Source organism: Palaemon carinicauda, chromosome 38, assembly GCF_036898095.1.
Source record: "Palaemon carinicauda isolate YSFRI2023 chromosome 38, ASM3689809v2, whole genome shotgun sequence".
Lineage (NCBI taxonomy): Eukaryota > Metazoa > Arthropoda > Malacostraca > Decapoda > Palaemonidae > Palaemon > Palaemon carinicauda.
The window spans coordinates 29,425,211-29,448,480 of NC_090762.1; the positions used below are offsets into that span (position 1 = coordinate 29,425,211).

The 23,270-nt window shown below is 35.6% G+C and overlaps 2 protein-coding genes across 2 annotated transcripts in view; both read right to left on the bottom strand.

The window, feature by feature from the left end:
• LOC137630516 (uncharacterized) overlaps positions 1–23,270 on the bottom strand; it is a 470,796-nt gene that overhangs the window by 182,246 nt on the left and 265,280 nt on the right. The gene's annotated exons all lie outside the window — the stretch shown is intronic.
• Positions 16,411–17,346, bottom strand: LOC137630277 (uncharacterized). The gene has a single exon (XM_068361725.1). The coding sequence runs from the start codon at positions 17,344–17,346 to the stop codon at positions 16,411–16,413; it is 936 nt and encodes a 311-aa protein (XP_068217826.1).

Genomic DNA, 23,270 nt, shown 5'->3' on the forward strand with positions numbered 1-23,270 from the left:
TGTTAATGAAATACACGTATAACGAGAATTAATGTCAGCGCATTTGCTGGCAAACAAGAGGCAATTGATCTTCCGAGAGAGAGAGAGAGAGAGAGAGAGAGAGAGAGAGAGAGAGAGAGATTACTTTTTATAATAAATGGCCAGTATACCATCAACCACTATTTAGGAATTCGGCAAAAATAATAATAAAAAGTTGATTTTTAAAGGATTTAAGAAAGCCCTTGCCAGCCTCTTTAGTAACACTTGTCAAAAAAAAAAAAAACCTTATTACATATCATATTTAGTAAACGACAAGTATACATAGAAGTTTAAGCTGATTACAATGACATCTAACGTTCATAAAATTTCATTAAAAAAAAGAAGACTGTTTACTACCACCACACTGAAGTATTGCCACATCTGTTGAAAAAACTCTAAGCCGCACACCTGTGAAACATCTGCGCTGTCAATGAAACATTTGTGTGTCGATTTTCCTCCGGCTGCTTCCAATCGATATGATGGTTTAGATTTTAGAATCTTCTTTGAATTAAAAGCAGGTTTTTAGCATTTAATCACCTTAATCACCCGGAGTAATCCCTTAGGAGAGATAAAAAAATAAGAGATTTAGTGGAATTAGGTTGATAATAGGATAAGAATTAGAATTGAATTTGTTGATATTCGTTTTCCTGCCCCTCCCCTACCTCCACAATTTATGAATATGTAAAGAGAATATATCTGGCGTGTTATTCTACGACCCCCCACCCCCAAATTGGCAAAGCCGCCTACAAATTGCCCAATTCAATTTAAAAACATCCGCTGGGGCTTGATTACAGCGATTCATATCTCCTCGTTTTGCCATTTAGCTTAGAAAAAAAAGTGGCAGCTATTATACCTAGTTTGTTACATGGATACTCTATTCCGAGAGAGGAATCATCAGTGAACGGCGAGTTGGAACTCTGATGAATGGTGGAAATTTCCGGTGCACGGTTAGACGTGTTTGCTCGAGCGCTATCAATCATTTTCTTGAATCTCATCCAATTTGTTTGGTACTCTGCCATTAAAACTGCTGCGTCCGTACCCCGTCCCTATTACCAGCCTTATGCGTTACACGAAATGCGTGTGGCAATCTTAACAGGACAGAGCAGAACAAAATTACTAAGGGGGGGGGGGGGGCAATCATACCAGAACCAGCCTTACCAAGGTGGGGCAACCGACAGGACAGAACCAGGGGCAACCAGTCTTATCAAGGTGGGGCAATCATAAAAGAACAGAACCAGCCATACCGAGATGGGGCAATAGTAACAGAACAGAACCAGGTTCAAGGTGGGGCAATCGACAGAACAGAACCAGCCTCACCGAAGTGGGGCAATCGTAAAAGAACAGAACCAGCCTTTAAAACTTACATAAAGATTGTTGAAGATCGATGTAGTCCAGTTGGCTTCATAATTCCAGAAGCCTACATTTCATGGGAGGCCAAGGAGAAATCTTACAGCTCTTACTTCATAGCAGATACCGCTGTGCTTAGCACAAGAGAAACTATTGACAACGCTTCTTTGTATAACAAAGTCGATGAGCTTGAAAAAATGTACTCAAAAGCATTTTTATTCAATTTATTAAGTGCTTTTAACTGTTTTCAATACAGCATTTCATAGAATTAATAAAAATGATTTGATTACGTTCGGCTACAATGTACAACAGCCAGACATCTCCTTTGTTTCTAGTGAAATGTACCATAATCAATGAAGCCAACTGTACCGTTACCTACAATGGTGAGTAAACAGGTAAATGGGAGCCACCGTAAGAGCCCATTCTAACATAAGGTAGAACAATATAAGAACGACAGGTAAATCTTCTTTCCACACCGTTATCCTTACATTAAGGGGTCGGTTGCCGGATGTGCCCTCTTCAATGCCTTTGATCGAAGGCATCCTCTTCCATCAAACTTCTCTCCATATCTTCCTTCACCTTATCTCGCCATCTAATTATCTGCCTCCCTCTTGATCTTCTCCCCCTATCAGGTTCCCCCCAATCCCTCCTCATTCCCTCCCCACCTTCCATCCTTAACAGGTGTCCACACCATCTCAGTCGTGACCCTCTTATCTTCACTACACCTGCCATTCTTTTTATTTCATTATTTTTAACAACAACAGGTATATGGGAGGATACAAATGTCTACGCTTATTCCGCATCACAGATAAGAATTCGAACATCTTTTCTTTGAGATTAGGAACTCCCCAATCACTGCTCGCGTTTCTAACGCAATGACGCAAAAATTCGTTATATCACGTATGGTTTCTATTGCTCTCTCTTGTATTTAACTTTATAAATGGTTTTACTAAGTATCTAAAACACGAGTGTTCATGTTAAAGGTGTCTGGTTTCAGTTTCATTTTCATCGGAATAGAAGCTCACCAAAACGACAGCAGGGCAAGTCCAAACCCCCACTGTGGTGCCACACCACAGCGGTGGCCTCCCTCCTTGTCGGGGATCGATCTGCTACCACGCGAATGCTAGGCGAACACGTTACCAATGTAATTTGTTCTCATCAATATTCCTGACGACTGAATAGGTCTAATATTGAATCAATAACCACAGCGTATGGGAATAGAGCCTTTCCCTGTATTGAACATCAACTTTGATCACGAGAGAGAGAGAGAGAGAGAGAGAGAGAAAGAGAGAGAGAGTAAGGGAGAGAATCAAATAAACTACATGAAATGCAAAACCCATGAAATGAAATAATTTAAAAACAACAAGCACTGTTTATAAACAAAATGAAAGGCATAAAAGAAACAAAATATTAGAGAGAGGAAATATATGAAAGCGATTCAAAGCTGAACCCAAAAGACCACAAATGCTCATGTATTGGAAGAAAAGCTTTTCACAAATACAAAGGGAAAAGGGACTGTGTTCTCTGCCTCTCTCTTTTTTTTTTTTTTTTTTTTAATTTCGAGTTTACTAAATAAACAAGGCTACAAAGCGGCGACCCAATTTCTCCCGTTCAAAAATTAATGCGATGTCAGATGTCATGAAAGAATGGACATCAATTATCTCACAAGAACACTGGATATTATTATTATTATTATTATTATTATTATTATTATTATTACTTGCTACGCTACAACCCTAGTTGGAAAAGCAGGATGCTATAACCCCAAGGGCTCCAACAGGGAAAACGGCCCAGTGAGAAAAGGAAAAAATGAAATATTTTAAGAGTAACATCATCAAAATATATATATTTCCTACATAAACTATAAAAACTTCAACAAAACAAGAGGCAGAGAAATTAGATAGAATAGTGTGCCCGAGTGTACCCTCAAGCAAGGGAACTCTGCCCCAAGACAGTGGAAGACCATGGTACATCGGTTATGGCACTACCTAACACAAGAGAACATTGGTTTGATTTTGGAGTGTCCTTCTCCTAGAAGAGCTGCTTACCATAGATCAAGAGTCTCTTTTGTCCTTACCAAGAGGAAAGTGGCCGCTGAACAATTACAGTGTAGTAACCCCTTGGGTGAAGAAGAATTGTTTGGTAATCTCAGTGTTGTCAGGTGTATGAGGAGAGAGGAGAATATGTAAAAACTAGGCCAGACTATTCGGTGTGTGTGTGTGTGTGTGTGTGTGTGTGTGCGCAAGCAGGCAAAAAGAAAATCAACTGTAACCAGAGAGAAGGATCCAATGCTGTACTGTCTGGCCAGTCAAAAGACCCCATAACTCCCTAGCGGTAGTATCTTTCCTTTTAGGTCATCTTCCCCATACAACCTCATAACCAACTTTCAGCTAACTTCTCCTTTCCCTTAAAACACTCTTTGTTTGTAGTTGTAGTAACGTAAGCATCCCTTTGTTGAGGATGGATGGTGGGAAGGGTGGGAGGAGGGCTTGGGAAAAACCTGATAGTGGGAGAGGATCAAGAGGGAGGCAGAGAATTAGATGGCGAGATAAGGTGCAAGATATGGAAAGAAGAAGTTTGGTGGAGGAGGATGCCTTTGATAGAAGACATTGGAAAGGGCAAATAAGGCAACCGACCCCTTAATGTAGGAATAACGGTTGGGAAGAAGAAGAATAAGATGAAAAGGGAGAATTCTATGGCGAGATAAGGTGAAGGATGATATGGAGAGAAGAGGTTTGGTGGAAGAGGATGCCTTTGATAGAAGGCATTGGGGAGCGCGCTTCAGGCAACCGACCCCTTAATGTAAGGATAATGGTGTGGAAGAAGATGATTTCGTTCATTCGTGCGTTTTATAACGACCTGCACTGACACTGCAGGTCACGGGTTCTTGCCAAGGAAGCCCGAAAGAATAAGATTGGAAACATCCTTGTCTCGCAATATTTCTGCAACCTCATCGACCTTTTGAGCTATGGATACGGAACAGGAGTATAAGGAACACACTGAAAGAGGTACACTATCTTATTTTTCTTCCTGTTTTTTATTTTTCAAGTTTTTATAGTTTAAATATGAAAGATCTATTTTAATGTTGTTACTGTTCTTCTCTTGTGGTTTATTTATTTGCTTGGTCCTTTTCCTCACTGGGCTACTTTTCCCTGTTGAAGTTATTGGACTTGCTTTTCCAACTAGAGTTTTAACTTACCTAACAACAACAACAACAACAACAACAATAATAATAATAATAATAATAATAATAATAATAATAATAATAATGAAAAGCGATTTATTTCTCTAATAGTGGCCCATTCTTGGCTTTTGTATAAGGCATCTGTATAAAAACTAAACCATATAAAAATGTATTCTGAAAGAGGTATATTTAGCAAATAAAGCTTATATTGTCTATTGGGTTCGTACGTGACATACAGTCCGTTCAGTTGGACAAAGTTGACACTGATAAACAAGTTGATGACACTACCAATAGACATAGTGTATTATGAAAACAAATCATATTTACATATGAAAAAAAGGTACTCTTTAATCTACCCTTTGGTTTGTTTCAACTGACCCTTTAATGTTAATTTTTTTTTTTTAATTTAAAAGCTGACATCATAATTGATTCCAATTTTCTGTTTAAACATAATGCAGTTACATTTCAATTTAATTGACATTTTCACAATGTTAATAAAACGCAAATACAGATTCTATGCTGTTCATTTTTTTTCTTCAATCTTCGATTCATATAATTATCATTATTACTAGCCAAGCTACAGTCCTGGAAGGGAAAGCAGAATACTACAAGACCAGGGGCTCTAATAGAGAAAGTAGCCCTGTGAGGAAAGAAAATGAGGGAATCGCATTTGAACTATGAATGTCATGAATAAAATATAAATCATTTCAAGATCAGTAACAACGTTAAAATAAAGAAGATCAGGCATACATGTGGATATACCAGTTTAATTATCTAACAATCTATCTATTTATCTGTATATGCATATATATATATATATATATATGTGTGTGTGTATATGTATACATACAGTATATATATATATATATATATAATTATATATATTATATTAATTATATATATATATATATATATGTATATATATATATGTGTGTGTATGTGTGTATATGTATACATACAGTATATATATATGTATAATTATATATTATATTATATATATATTATATATATATATATATATATATCCGTATATATATGTATATGTATATATAGTGTATATATATGTATATATATATATATATATATGTGTGTGTGTGTGTGTATATAGACATACAGTATATATGTGCATCACATACATTTATGTAGACAGGTAAAAGATAAAAAAAATTAAAACTTGCAACAAAAGCATAATTTCAGTTTTCCAATGATATGTTGTACAATTTCCTATTGCCAACTGGGAATTGGATCTAAATGGAAATAGAACAGAACCACTGGTAAAACCTGCAATGTTTTTTTTTTCTTTTATTCATAAAATTCATGATATACCTTTAAAAGGGAGTACATTTCTTGCTACTGATATGAAATAGAAACCTTTTGTGCGTGTGTCAATACCATTCCTATTATTATGATTTACGATTTCATTTATGATTAATTTTTTATATAATTTTTTACTGAATAAAACTTACTCAAATTATTACTATAATTATCATCCTCAGTAGCACTTATAATAATCAACCATGTAGCTCAGACGTGGATTAACACGCTCCAGCATGCGAGTGAGCAAGTGAAAGGAGAGTAGCAATTATTATTATTATTATTATTATAATTATTATTATTATTACTTGCTAAGCTACAACCCTAGTTCGAAAAGCAGGATGCTATAAGGCCAGGAACTGTAACAGGGAAAATAGCCAGTGAGGAAAGGAAACAATGAAAAATAAAATATTCTAAGAACATTAAAGTAAATATCTCCTTTATAAACTATAAAAGCTTTAAAACAACCAGAGGAAGAGAAATAAGATGGAATTGTGTGCCCAAATGTACCCTCAAGCAAGAGAACTCTAACCCAAGACAGAGAAGGACCATGGGACAGAGGCTATGACACTACCCAAGACTAGAGAACAATGATTTGATTTTGGAATGTCTTTCTTCTAGAGGAGCTGCTTACCATAGCTAAAAAGTCTCTTCTACCCTTACCTAGATAGAAGTGGTCACAGATTAATGATAGTGCAGTAACCCCTTGGGTTAAGAAGAATTGTTTGGTAATCTTGGTATTGTCAGATGTAGGAGGGCAGAGGAGAATATATAAATAATAGGCCAGACTATTCGGCGTATTTGTAGGCTAAGGAAAAATTAACCATAACCAGAGAGAAGAATCCAATGTAGTACTGTCTAGCCAGTTAAAGGACTTCATAACTCTCTAGCGGTAGTATCGTAACGGGTGGCTGGTGCCCATTGAAGCAAGTGGTACAATACTTAATGATATAGCCATCAGTACTAGCGAAGATCAATATCCTGACAACAGTAACGAAGATAAGAAGAATTTTGATTCAATATAACTACTCATTATGAATACCATTAAAAAAAAAAAAATTCTTTATTTTCAAGGATCTTCTCAAAAAGAAAAAAAAATCCTAACTAGCACAATCAGGTCTTTCGATAAAACTTGGTTTAAAGATGGATTTTATTACCCGACAATCAGGCGTCAGCAAGTGGGTAAAGCCAGTGTATTTTCGTCTGTGGTTTGACTCGTAAAACTTCATTTCCGTTTGATGAGGTCGTTATTCGCATTTTGTCGCTGAACTGTCCGGTCTCTAGGGCACCGGAAACGCGAATAGCGGTATTTGTGAACCGAAGAGGAAGCAAAAAAGATTTCTCTAACCCTCAGCCTAAAGGGAAGATTAGGGTTAAGCTAAGAGTCCCCATCAAAAGCGAAAGCTCTGGGTAATCTCTGTGTGTGTGAGTGTGTGTGTGTGCCCAGTTGGAAAAGCAAGATGCTATAAGCCCAAAGGCTCCAATAGGTAAAAATAGCCCTATAAGGAAAGGAAATAAGGAAAAAAATAAATGGTGAGAACAAATTCACAATAAATCATTCCACAAACAGTAACAATGTCAAAACAGTTATGTCATATATAGACTATAAAAAGAGACTTATGTCAGCCTGTTCAACATAAAAACATTTGCTGCAACTTTGAACTTTTAAAGTTCTACTGATTCAACTACCCGATTAGGAAGATCATTAAGGAAGAAAGCGGTTGTATTTTCCACTACAACCTGTCTATAGGGACTTATCCAATCTCCTCTTTAGGAAAAATAAGAGATGGGGTCATTCCCCGTTTACCACTTTACACCAGAGAGTTTTCTTGTCCTTTCTCTGAGGAACAGAGAGAGAGAGAGAGAGAGAGAGAGAGAGAGAGAGAGAGAGAAAGCTATCTTAGAATATAAAGAAACTTTCATTATACCTTCTAAGAAACAAAATGAAAATTTCCAACAAGAGGGAAATCAGGTAGAAGTAAGAAAACATTTTCCTGAACTTTATTTTAACTTTATTTTAAGGAAAAGTAAAAGATAGCTAAACTTACTCAACATTTTTTCTTTAGGGGGTGGATGAAAGATGGCGAAAGCTTTTATTTTACTGGTAAAGAATCTATATATTAATACGATAGCGTGTGTTATTCACTTTGTGTCACGCTGCAAAGAAAAAGGAAATAATTTCATGGTATACTCTTACAAATTCACGCTTCAAAGAAAACGGGAATAATTTCATGGTATATTAAAAAAAATTCACATTAGACTTTGATTACTTAACCAAAGAACATATATAGTTTTCCCAATTTTGTCTTTAGCACCTGACTTTTTTTTTTAAATTAGACAAAAAATTTAGATCTATCAATTTCCATAACCTAGTCCTAGATTATAAAATTAATCTCGGGATATTTTATTCAAACATGTATAGGTTAGGAACAAGATAATTAGCATTAAAAATATCATTTCACGTAATTTACACGGGTTCCGCTAGTAAATGAGAAAAAGAATAAGTTTTCAAAAGATGCCGTGAAATAAAAAAAAAAAAAGGGAAATTTCTCATTGTTATTCTTTGAAATATTTCAACACTGGATACAAGGTGGGACAAGGACCCTCTTAGTGGGTCCTATAGTCAATCCTTTTTAGCGAGGCAGATATGCACCGACTCTCAGGGGTGCCCTTTTAGCTTGGAAAAGTTTCCTGACCGCTGATTGGTTGCACAAGATAATTCCAACCAATCAGATAGCAGGAAACCTTTCCGAGCTAAAAGGGCACCGGTGCGAGTCGGTGCAAATGCGCCTCATTAAAAAAAAAAATAGTATAGGTGAGACATTACTCAAGTTGGGTAGGTTACAGAAATAATAGTTCTCATAAAAGATTAAAAAAGGACAATTCTTCAAGAAATTGCGACCAACCGATAGATATCTGACCCAACTTGACCTGACTTAACATATACTACATCTGAGGGTAACTAACTGCGCTTCAATATACCAGAATCGTCCAGGCAAGAAAAGGTAACGTAAAATGGCATGTTCTTACTGAATATAGAATTCAAATATAAATCATAACTGTGTATTATATCGAAGCTGTAAACAAACATCTAGTTTATTCTAATTGTTTTGGAAACATTATTCAGTAGTTACTTCATTTGGATCAAAACATTTGAGGTTACACTCGGGCACACTATTCTATATTATTTATTTTCCTCTTGTTTTGCTGAAGTTTATATAGGAGATACTTATTCTAATGCTGTTACTGTTCTTAAAATCTTGTATTTTTCCTTGTTTCCTTTCCTCACTGGGCTATTTTCCCTGTTGGAGCCCCTGGGCTTATAGCATCCTGCTTTTCCAACTAGGGTTGTAGCCTAGCAATTAATAATAATAACCTTGAAACAAACCCCTAGTTTGTTCTTCTTTTTGGAAACGGAAGAAGCCTATTCAAGTAATTATCTTTTGTTTTTCGCTACTTAGACCTCTAAGAAATATTCCTACGTCTTCAAGAACTTCAAAGTTTTTTTCCGTTACACACACACAAAAAGAAAAACCGAATCGAATGTTAATTCCATTAAGTTTTAAGTCTCGTCGACACACGAAAGTGTAAAATCCAAAATCCAATAAAAAAAGAAAAAAAAAACCCTTCCAAAAAAAAAATACAATGAAACTCCATTCGAAGTTTAATCGTATCTGGGTCAAATATAGATTTTTTCTTTCGCCTCCACTTTTAGAGCAACCTACTCTAGCTATTTGGTTGTTGGATGTCACACAGGGGATGTGTATATACATTAAAACGGTGCGCCATACTATCTTTCGCGGTAGTAAAAACTATCGTTAAAACTAGTGTCATTCAGTAGGAGACTCAATTCCACTTCGCCTCCCCTCTATTACCCGGGTTATTGCCAATCTTACGGGTATAGGCTCACATCTGTCTACTCTATAGAGCTATGAATGTAAATAGAAATACACACTAGATATATATATATATATATATATACATATATATGTGTGTATATATATATATATATATATACATATATATATATATATATATGCATAAATATCAACACAACATTGTGTTCAAATAGAAATAAATTTCTACCTGGCCTTTCATTAGAAGGGGCTAGCGTTCGATCCCAAGTATGAGGTAGAAATTTATATATATATATATATATATATATATATATAATATATATATATATATATATATATATATATAAAGCATATACATAAGTAAAAATAAAATGGTCAATGCTGCTATCATCATTATTTTGAAGCTTTTGACTTAACTTCTGTCATTTTCAGCCTATCTGCAATTGTTATTATGCAAAATTCATAAAAATGATCATAAGTAGATAATTAGGAAGATATACTTCCAAGAACCACCCAACTCGCTTTAAAATCAAACCAATCAAAGAACATAAAACTATATAAAAGACCTTATTACTAATATACGTAGTCACCCATAGGAAACGATGAACACCCACCCAGAATAGCAACCCACAGACCAGAAAAGGATCAATGGGTCACCGGCAACTGAACAGGTATGCCCTAATTCAAGCTGGGTTTTGTCTTGAAAATGTATGAAGACTCCAAGAATTTCAGTTGGCTGACTCTACTATGTCTGTCATTGATTTTGAAATTTTCTTTTGAAATGACATGACCAGATTTAAATAAACGATCATAATTGGCCAAAATTGGTTTCTTAATTAAAGGTCTATTGGTTCGTACTGATCTGCCCATGTGCTCCGAAATCCTACAATGAAGCTGTCTCCTACAGTGAAGCTGTCTAGACGTGCTGCTAGTGTAGTACGCATTACAGAGTGCACATTGATAAATGTATATGACAACATTATCTTTTTTATAATCAGGTTGAGAAAGGTGTCGTCCACTATGACAGCTTTCCACACCCTTTCTCAACCCGATAATCCAGCGAGACCGACAGCCAGATATCTATCAAAGGCCAAGACCAAGGCCAATATAGAGGCTCTATATATTGGCCTTGGTCAAGACACTCTCCGATCGGCTCAAAGAATATGAAGACGCACCTGCAGGGAATTAATTTTGGCTAAACCTTCCACGCACTTAATACAGCCTTCTTAGAACAACTGGACACCCCCTTTTGCTTTCATGTGTAAACTGTCACTGTTCAATATTTTTCTCATTTTATTGTACCCCTTGGAGAGGACCATTGTGTATTGGTTGAAATTTAGTGACTTTTCCATTTCCTTCGTTTGTTTTATGGGCCTTCTTGAAGAAACATGTTAAGCTGATCGATTAGTCAGAATATATATATATATATATATATATATATACACACGAATCTAAGGAGGTGATAGTGTTCGATCTCCCGAAGGCCCAGGCTATGCTGGCCAACGCTTTTAAAAGTAGGGGTTTTACCTGCTCAAAGCTTCCGGCGCTGAGCAAGAAGCACCCTACCTACGTCGCACCTGATGATGCGATCCTCCCCTTCATGGAAAAGGCCTTCGCTGCGGTACACAAGGCAGTGGAAGAAGGGAAAACCTTGCCCCGCACTGGAAGAATGCAGACCCTTCTCCCTATATATATATATATATATATATAAAGTATATATATATATAAATATAAAGTATATATATATATATATATATACATACATACATACATACATACATACATATATATATATATATATATACATATATATATATATATATACGTGTGTGTGTGCGTTGTCTGTCTGGAAATCACGACAGCTGAATATCTCTTATAAACATCCCACCAAAGATGTATAACGCAGACGCAGCTGTCACAAGAACAATCGATAAAAATTTATCAGCTGGCCAACAGAATGGGATATTAACCCTCCCATAAGAACCTGAGACGTCCGATTCGGCCACCTGATGACCGCAGATAATCCGGAGTCCCCAAGGGGCAGCTTCCCTTCTCATTGACCCTTCCCCTCGGGCTATTTACAGACTTCAATGACCTTTGGTATTTATCGTTACTTATAGTCAAAACTCATCCGTTCCAAGAAACGTTAATTATAGTCAAAACTCATCCGTTCCAAGAAGTTCCATCAGAACAATTCCTCAACCAAACCATTGTTCTCTAGTCTTGGGTAGTGCCATAGCCTCTGTACCGTGGTCTTCCACTGTTTTGGGTTAGAGATCTCATGCTTGAAGGTATACTCTAGCACACTATTCTATCTTATTTCCCTTGTTTTGGTAAAGTTTTTAAAGTTTATAAATGACCTATTATTTTAATGTTGTTACAGTTCTCAAAATATTTTATTTTTCCTTGTTTCCTTTCCTCACTGGGATATTCTTCCCTGTTGGAGCCATTGGGCTTATGGCATCCTGCTTTTCCAACTAGGGCTGTAGCTTAGAAGGTAATAATAATGATAACCAAAAGATAACAGTCATAATTACAGCCAACAGCCACACATTGAAGCCTTTTTTCATTGACATTAACTGCCCCATCTGAACTCTTAAATCTGTTCAGGCCACTCCAGCTACAGCTCTGTAGAAGGCACAGCCTCATTAAGTAACAGTAAGAAAATGCGAGAGAAATTCCATAAACGAAAAGATGAAAACGTCCCATTTCTCATCCAGCTTTGAGATCTAAGAGGATTTTAAAATGTCACTTCTGCGAGGAGACTGCTTATTCTTTCGCGCTCTAAAACATCCCACGCAAATAATATTCCAGAAAAGCGAAGAAAATTAAGTCAGGGCCATAAAACGTCTTGAGGAAACGTTATTTCTCAATGTCAACTCGGTCAACGAATGAGGCAACCACAGAGATAACAATAGTAGTGGCATATATTATTATTATTATTATTATTATTATTATTATTATTATTATTATTATTTCATGATCATTATTATCATTATTATTACCATTAGTAGTAGTAGTAGTAGTAGTAGTAGTAGTAGTAGATAAGCTACAACCCTAGTTAGAAAAGCAGGATGCTATAAGCCCAAGAGCTCCAACAAGGGAAAATAACCAAGTGAGAGCATGAAATAAGGAAATAAATAAACCACAAGTGAAATAATGAACAATTATAAAATATTTTAACAATAAAGTTCTGCAGTGCAGCGATTTTTACCAACGATGCCCCTAAAATGCTAATATATAGACTACTACTGAAATTAGAATGCTATTTCTACTTCCACTAGTCGTATAAATTTTTTCCCACTAGCCATATTTTTATCATAAAATAAATGATTTAAATAATTATAATAAAAAAATCTCATGATTTTTTCCCCTTTGAACCGTCGCTGTGTATTTAGTTTCTGAAGTGTTTAATCAGAAGACAAAGACCATACAACGAAATAAAAGGAAAGGTAGTTAACGTCAATAAAGATCTAATTGGATAAGATAGTTATAATGTGACTTCAGTAACTCTTACTTCTCAAAGAAAGCCAAAAACATCACAAATTATGAAAGCTTATTTTCGGTTAAAATGAGTTCTATAAAAGAACATAAAACTCATAGCCTAATTCAGCATTAAGCAGATCAAGTTAATACTACGATAGTACAAATCAAAGTACTGAAAGAAATATCTATCCTGAAATATTCCACTGGGCAATTGTTCTAATCACTGGATATTAGACGTGTAAAGATTAAAGGTTTAAAGGATCCCCCCCCCCCCCATGAATAGCAGGGGCAAGGACAGTGATATTGCCCTATCGAGCATGACAATGCCATAGAGTGACCATATACATATGATCAGCGCCCAAGTCGCCCTCTCCACTCAAGCTAGGATCAAGGAGGACCAGGCAATGGCTGCTGATGAATCAGCAGATAGATCTATAGGCTCCCTCAAACCCCTATTATTAGCTTACAAGGATGGTGAGGTTACAGCGACCAAAGAAACTAGCGAGTTTGAGCGGGAATCGAACCCCAGTCTGGTGTTCACCAGTCAGAGACGTTACCACATCTGCCACTATAACCCTTACCCAGGATTTACTGCAATTCAATTATAATAGTTTGTTTCTACCCCTAACAACCCCACACGACCCACCCCACAAAAAAATACCTGGAATATATTTTGAGTTAACCCATTTTTGATATCATCCCACACCAATCTGCAGTTAGTTCCACGCTGCGGTAATTTCAAACGCGTGTTAACCACTAATAAACTCTTAATGAATCTCTCTTACGGCTGAAACTACGATTCGGCATAAAAGGGGGGCCATGGCTAAAATCCCGTACTATTTGATAAGAATTATGGGTGATTCATACCATCGACTTTTTTCCCACGCTATTTTCAGATCGATATTTATTAATTCACGTTTAATATATAATCTAGTTTCCATTATTTTAATTAACTTGAAATATTACTAAAAAGATGACCTCAGAAAAATATTGTCTAGGGTATAATTAATATATATATATATATATATATATATATATATGACAGATAATAGATGGATAAAAAATAGCAAAAGGGATCCCAAGAGATTACAAACGAAAAAGGGAAGGAGGACGATGGCTTGACGAGCTAAGAAAATTTGCGGGTATGGACTGGTATAGAAAGACCATAAACAAACACGAGTGGAAAGACAGGTCTGAGGTCTTTTCCATGCATTGGACAAGCAAAGAACGAAGAAGAAGAAGAAGAAGAAGAAGAAGAAGAAGAAGAGAGAGAGAGAGAGAGGAGAGATGAGAGAGAGAGAGAGAGAGATGAGAGAGAGAGAGAGAATTTCACGTCATTATATCTTCAGAGAAAGATCACACCTCCACTTTAAACTTTGCATCCTCACTACGCCGTGATAACTTCATGTCTTCGACGTGTCTGTCATGGATGAGTGTTTCCAACTCGTAGGGCCCGAGCGAAGCCTTATTTTGCCCTGCTAAGAATCTCTTGGGCTTCTTGAGATTTGCAAGCTTTCATAGGTATCCCGTGATGGTTATAATTATTATTATTATTATTATTATTATTATTATTATTATTATTATTTTCTTATTATCATTACTATTATTGTTACTTGCTAAGCTACAACCCTAGTAGGAAAAGCAGGATGCTATATGCCCAAGGGCTTCGACATGGAAATTACCCCAGTGAGGAAAGGAAATAAGGAAAAACTACAAGTGAAGTTAAGAACAATATTAAAAAAAAAATGCATATATATTCAGAATAACAGAATAGCGAGAGATCTCTAACCCAAGACAAAAAAGACCATTGTACAGAAGCTAAGGTACTACCCAAGACTAGAGAACAATGGTTTGATTTAGGAATGTCCTTCTCCTAGAGGAGATTCTTACCATAGCCATGCTTTAAAACAAAGTTGCTTGAGAAATTTACTTTCAAGAGAAATAATGAGTTACAAATCGCCTCTTTTTTTATTCTTCCTCTCTTTTTAAAAATCTAGGGGGAATTTACATGATCGTTAAAACCAGTCTTAAAAATCAACGTTTTTATTTTATTTTTTCTGAATTATGGATTCTTATGGACTTTCAACCTTAGGGAAAGCTCATATAGCATTCTGTCGTTACAAATTTTGTTTATATTTTTTCCATGTCGTAATAAACATTCATATGATGTAAAGCAAAACGTCGTAAAAAGCTGATCTCTCTCTCTCTCCTCTCCTCTCTCTCTCTCTCTCTCTCTTATTGCATTCGTTAGTGCTCTGTTCTGCGTTTTATTCTTGTGTTCATCATTACAATCCCTTTAACAGGGATCATTCGATCTCATGTAACTTCTTTGTCTATTACTATTATTACTGGCTAAGCTACAATCCTAGTTGGAAAAGCACGATGCTGTAAGCCCATGGTCTCCAACAGGGAAAAAATAGCCCAGTGAGGAAAGGAAATAAGGAAATAAATAAACTACAAGAGAAGTAATGAATAATTTAAATAAAATATTCTAAGAACATTAACATTAGAAAATATTTTTCATTTATAAACCATATATGCAAAGAAAACCAACTGAATTTGGTTTAAAAGTTAGAGACTGGATTCATTAAATAGATTCACCTAGTCTCTATCAATGAAGCTAGTCTCTAACTTGAAACTAAAATCCAACTATCTCTCTCTCTCTCTCTCTCTCTCTCTCTCTCTCTCTCTCTCAACATTAAGTCAAGCACATAGGTGTGCCATCACGGCCTGGCGCAGCGGGAGTCCTGTGTTTTCGGTGCATATTCCAGCAATTCCTGGCAGAGGAGAGGGATGGAAGCGCCAGACTATTTAGCCGCAATTTATGGACGGGGAAGGAATGAAATCATAGCACGGCACCCTTTTCATGAACGCTCCTCCTGCGGCACCGATACAACAAAAACTTTTGGATTGGAGAAGTTGGGGGAAGGGAGAAAGGGAGGGGAAGGGAGAGAGGGGGGGTTACCAGGAAGGGGTTAAAGTGGAGCAGAAGACCGCCTCCTCCTCCTCAAGTCTTTTTAAGGTTGCCTTTCCACGAAGGAAACAGACTTTGCTCGATATGAGAAGTCTTCGACAATGGAAATATCCTGCTCTCTCTCTCTCTCTCTCTCTCTCTCTCTCTCTCTCTCTCTCATACCAATTTATCCACGGAATCAAAGTAAACCAGCAAAATGTTGCTACTGCAAGTATTAGTAATAAACCTAATCAATGTTGTGCAAAGGAAACTTTTGAAAATATCACTATCACAACAACATAAGTGTCGGAGGAAAAGTCCACTATCACAACAACATCAGTGTCGGATGAAAGGTCCATTATCACAACAACATAAGTGTCGGAGGAAAAGTCCACTATCACAACAACATAAGTGTCGGATGAAAAGTCCACTATCACAACAACATAAGTGTCGGATGAAAAGTCCACTATCACAACAACATGAGTGTCGGATGAAAAGTCCACTATCACAACAACATAAGTGTCGGATGAAAAGTCCACTATCACAACAACATGAGTGTCGGATGAAAAGTCCACTATCACAACAACATAAGTGTCGGATGAAAAGTCCACTATCACAACAACATAAGTGTCGGATGAAAAGTCCAATATCACAACAACATAAGTGTCAGATGAAAAGTCCACTATCACAACAACATAAGTGTCGGATGAAAAGTCCATTATCACAACAACATAAGTGTCGGATGAAAAGTCCAATATCACAACAACATAAGTGTCGGATGAAAAGTCCACTATCACAACAACATAAGTGTCGGATGAAAAGTCCACTATCACAACAACATGAGTGTCGGATGAAAAGTCCACTATCACAACAACATAAGTGTCGGATGAAAAGTCCACTATCACAACAACATGAGTGTCGGATGAAAAGTCCATTATCACAACAACATCAGTGTCGGATGAAAGGTCCACTATCACAACAACATGAGTGTCGGATGAAAAGTCCACTATCACAACAACATAAGTGTCGGATGAAAGGTCCACTATCACAACAACATGAGTGATGGATGAAAAGTCCACTATCACAACAACATTAGTGTCAGATGAAAAGTCCACTATAACAACAACATTACTGTCAGATGAAAAGTCCACTATCACAACAACATCAGTATCAGATGAAAACTCCATTATCACAACAACATAGTGTCAGCTCAGACTAAGTATAGCCCTCAATAAAAATAATAATAATAATAATAATAATAATAATAATAATAATAATATTAATAATAATAATAAAAACCCACCGATCCTTATCAATATGCTACTCAACTCTCTACCTCTTATGACTTAACAACTGCATGTCATAATTTCATCAATACACCGTTTAGAGTTCCCTTAATTACTGTCATTACGTAGAAGCGACAATGAACCCCAAATCTTCGTGTCATTCACCTCTTAGAACAGTAAATGAGATAATATCATGGAGATGAAGGGGAGTAAAGGAAGATTCTAATTACATACTGTCAAACAAATTGACCGAATGATCGTTAACTTATTCATTAATATATATATATATATATATATGTATATATACATATATATATATATATATATATATGTATATATATATATATATATATATGACACGTAAAAAAATTACGGCTAAATCATTAGATAGATATACATGCAAACGCGCACCCCCCTTACCAGGGTATAACTACTCCCTTTCTCCCTCTCTCCACTACCCGAGGGTCGAGGAGAGCTCAGCGTGACCCAAAATTATATATATATATATTTATATATATATATATTCAGAAACTAGCTTTTTATAATATAGATCCTTTGGAAGGATCTTTAGGTGAAGGGTACACCAATCGACTCAAATCCGCTAGGTCCAAACCATTTGGATTGGGTATCAGCCTCTGTTCGCTTAACTGACCCTTGCTGGGAAACGGAATGAAGCATGAATACAGGTAATTGAAAAGGAATCCATATATTATGAACTTTTCTCTGATTCATTTCAATAAAATGAATAGATATCAATCACTAACTAGAAACAAAAACGTTCAGTGAAACACGATTAGTTATAACAACGTTAGATATAAAAGAACAAACAAAGGAAAAACGTTTCGTAAAACAAAGGGAGAAGCCCCAATTCCCCGTTCGGGGGAAAATAACACCTTTCTGTCTTTTTTCGGCTTTTTTCTTTCCCGACGGGGAACAGCAGGAAACGATGTTGCAAAACCCCGCCACGTTAATCAGCGTAATGTAACTAACCTGACTCGATTTGAACATATAACGCTCGGTTTTTCTCATTCAATGTTGCAGGGGTTTATCAGAGAGAGAGAGAGAGAGAGAGAGAGAGAGAGAGAGAGAGAGGGGTTATGTATTTGCGATGAGAAAGACAATGTAGATGTTTCGTATGGATTGACTACATTGTTTAACGTCATTATTATCATGGTCAGAGAGAGAGAGAGAGAGAGAGAGAGAGAGAGAGAGAGAGAGAGAGAGAACTACCATCTTCATAGCTTAGAAATATCTAAACGAAAGGTTCTTTTTCAGATCTAAAAGTTTTCTCACAAGGAAAGACTGAACCTAAACCTGGCTATGTTGGACAAACTAGAAAGTGTGACCGTGCAAAAGATGCCTACTCAGAAAAACAGGTTGCAGTCGTAATTATGGAGTTCATTTAACGTAACAGTAAGTCAGACTTGTGCATAAGACTTAAGGAAGTACATTCGAAAATCAATTGATTATAAAAATTATAAAAATTGCATCATAAGTATCCTCAAGAAGGAAAATTTCGATGAAAAGTTTGCTATCAGAAATGACTGATTTGTTTCATTTTAACACACTTGCGACACAACACAGAAGTTTTTCACCATTTAGATATTTTTGTTAAAACAAATTGAATATGTGAGTAAATAAAATATTAAGCAGTTAGATATGATATAAATGAAGATAAAAGTGATATATTTATATCAAATGTAGTTGCAAAATAAAAGAGACGATTCTTCAGAGATGATTAAAGTAGCCAAAGTAATAATTTTGAAGAGTTGATAGACCGTAAGGATAGGAAATATGGCACTTAAGCTAATTAGCGGTAAGTTTCAACCCTTAGTAGATGGACTAGAGCCAAATCAACTTCTAAGTAATAAATTCTAGGAAAACAGAATAGGGAACTGAAGTCTGACGTCATATTACCAAGTGCTGGTTCACAACAACTGCTTCAGGCGCTCACAGACCTGGGACTTGCCAGTGTTCTAATACAGCCATCATTTAATTTTTTTTTTATTATATTTTATTATGAAATACACATTTACAATCTTACAATAATTTATACATTATAGTATATTTACATAAATTATTTTTCTTTCATTTTACATATGCTGTATTTACAATTGAAATTTTTACTATTTATCTAAATATTTTTTAAAACAAAAATATATCGACTAGTGAAAACTTTTTTAACAGAAGTTTTAAATTCTATTTTATTTACATCAATCTAGAAAGTTATGAATATGTATATAAATGTGCAATAGTTGAGATATGAGACACTTAAATAAGAGCTGAAATATATGTCAAGAAAGGTTAAGGCACTTGTGATACATTAAAAAAAACAGTAATTAATAATACCCATTAACAAAAAATTGGACCGTAATCAGTAGAATAGAGCAGAAGGAATCATGTTTTTTTTCCTTTTTCTTTTTTTTTTGATTAATGAAAGTTAAAACTTTTTTCTTGTAAACAAAAAGACAAAAATAATTCGTTTCTGCAGGTACGCGAATTATTAATAAATATATATTTTCCAAGATTGTATTTCTAAAGACAAACTAAAAAACCAAATTGATAGAGTATTACAAATTGAAAAAAAACAAACAATAAAATTAGCAAAAAAAAAAAAAAGCAATAAAAATAGCAAACACGAAAAAAAAGATTACTAAAGAAAAGCGAAACACGAGAAATGATAAACAAAGTATTGTTGTTTCATAATAAAAAAAAATAGCAAACAAGAATAAAAAAGAAAAAAACATGAATTACAAACACCACGCACCAGGAATAAACATTGTAAAAGTATCTAAGAAGGAAAAAAAATGAAATAATACGAAACCATCATAATGATAAAATCCCAATCAATCAAGAAGCGTGAACTGTGATGAAGAGATTCTGTTATGACGTCATTATATTTTTTTCTCAAAAATCTAATCAAATGAAATGAACTTCCAATGATATGAGGTGAGAGAGAGAGAGAGAGAGAGAGAGAGAGAGAGAGAGAGAGAGAGAATTTCCGTTACACCCAAGGCACAATTTTCAAGTTTAAAATTTTTAAAAAATCATTTAAATTTTTCAATACACGCACGAGAGAGAGAGAGAGAGAGAGAGAGAGAGAGAGACCCAAGGCGCAATTTTTAACTTTAGATTTTATAACATTTACATTTTTCAATACACACGCACGAGAGAGAGAGAGAGAGAGAGAGAGAGAGAGAGAGAGAGAGTCCCATTAATGCTATAAAAACGAAGGCGGCCACACACCACTAGGATGCCACTTTTACACTCATTTCATTGATGCACACAAGGGCAGACATTAAAGGGAGGGGCCCTCCCCAAGAGAATAAAGAGGGGGGGGGGGGGGGGTAGAGGAGAAAAGGAGGGGCGGGGAGGGAAAGTTCCCCTCGCCATATGAAAATACAGCCGCATATCATCCAGCAATACACGTTATGTCGGGTGTGTTCTTTGCGGATGAAGTCAAGAAGTTAGGCATCTCCAAAAAATGGGCGGAGTTTCTAAGGACTAAATAATTTCAAACCAATTTTTTAAAGGATATAACCTAAAAGAAAGACTTTAAAAACCATGGTACTTTTAGGTAGAGTTCTGAAAGTTATATATTCCTCAGGCGGTTTGAAGAATGATAGTCTTCTGGCTAATTCATAATACCAAACATTAAATGAATGATCCTAGTTGTCTTCGAGACGATGATTCCCATAATAAATCAAAATAAGAAGACTGCTATAATACAGATTCACACTTAAGAAGACTACCATAATATAGATTCAGACACAAGAAGACTACCATAATATAGATTCAGACACAAGAAGACTACCATAATATAGATTCAGACTCAAGAAGACTGCCATAATATAGATTCAGACACAAGAAGACTACCATAATATAAATTCCGACTCAAGGAGACTGCCATAATACAGATTCTGACAAAAGACTGCCATAATACAGATTCTGACTCAAGAAGACTGCCATAATACAGATTCAGACTCAAGTAGACTACCATAATATAGATTCAGACTCAAGAAGACTGCCATAATATAGATTCAGACACAAAGAGACTGCCATAATATAGATTCAGACACAAGAAGACTGTTCATAATATAAATTCCGACACAAGAAGACTGTCATAATATAAATTCCGACACAAGAAGACTGCCATAATACAGATTCAGACAAAAGACTGCCATAATACAGATTCAGACTCAGGAAGCTATTCTTATAGTTATCCATCTAATAAGAATTACCTGATACAATAAGTCAAGAACCTTGTTACTACTTTAAAGGCTAGATAAAGAAATACTGTTATCAATAGCATAAAAACTTACGTATTGGGCGTTCCAACCTAGTCAGTAGCTAGGTTATTTAGTTTGTAGTAATCTGGAATGTAAAAACATTAATGATAATAACTATTGCTTTCTTTCTTACAAAATATAAATACAAAACAATTATGTCAAAAGTACAAACATATATATAAAATAAATAACATAGGCAAAGGGAAAGGGAAAGGCAAAGGCAACTTCTATTCTATCGACCCCCTTCCGGAGTATGAGAATTCCAAAATTACACAAATATATATATTTTACCACAAAAACTATAAACAGAGGAGACCAATACATTACAACTATATTTATGAACACATATATTTAGCAAGTACATATTCAAAGCATAAAAGGTATTCTGACAAAGGAAAGTACATACATTGAAAATAATACCAGAATAATGAAAATCCTAGAAAGTATTAAATCTAAAACAAAGACATTATAAGGTTAACAAACTATGCAAGTCTTCCTCAGTTCTCTAGCACTACTTGTTTTGTGGAGCAGATTGAATTTAAAAGTGGTAGGTCTTCTACAATAGTAGGGCTTTAAGTATCTCTCTATTTCTCTAATCACTGGACAAACTAAAACATAATGATATTCATCCCCAACTTCAATAGTCTGCAAGGGTGTTGATTCTCCTGCCCAGAATATCTTTCAGTTGCATACAGGGAGTTTGTGGGTACCACACCTAATTTATATAAGGGCAATTCTTTCTGGTATATCTAAATTTATAATATACTTTTCTTGGCCAAATTCAGTCTTAAAAAGTTTATAATTACTACACAATATATTTGTCTACTTCTGCATGCCACTGTTGTCTCTCCATATCTTTTAGTTTCATATATATATATATATATATAATATATATGTGTGAGTGTGTGTGTGTGTGTGTATATATATAAATTATACAACAATTGCATCCGTTTCAAGTCCACTGCAGGATGAAATCATCAGACATGTCCTTATTTCTGTCTAGGGTCTGGCCATTGGGGATTGGTGATGGTGGGAGACTTTAGTCTCATAACTCACAGGGATCCAACCTAGTACGGATGGCCCGGACTAATAGAGCTTTGCTGATCAGGGCTTATACACAAATCCTTTGATTTCACCGCGTTAAGGTATCCCCACTCCGATATACATATATATAAAAACAGGGTAAAAAGAGGCTGTTGCCTAAATGACGCTAATTCAAACCGAACTCCTCCCTTGGGTCTAATTACATATAGAAAAGATTTTATTAAAGCCTAATTCCTTCTGAATTATGCATCACTGTGAGATGTCTTCCTATCAAAGGCTAAAAATATGCCAGAATAATCCATGGGTAAAATTTCCTTTTGGGTACAAGACTTAATGTCCGCCTTTTGATGCTAATGCAATTAGTTCTTCGTGTCATTCTCCCTAACTTCTGCCACAGCATTCTCTTTGTAAGCCCAGAGAGAGAGAGAGAGAGAGAGAGAGAGAGAGAGAGAGAGAGGGGTTTTTAACTAGCCTTATATGTCACATATACTA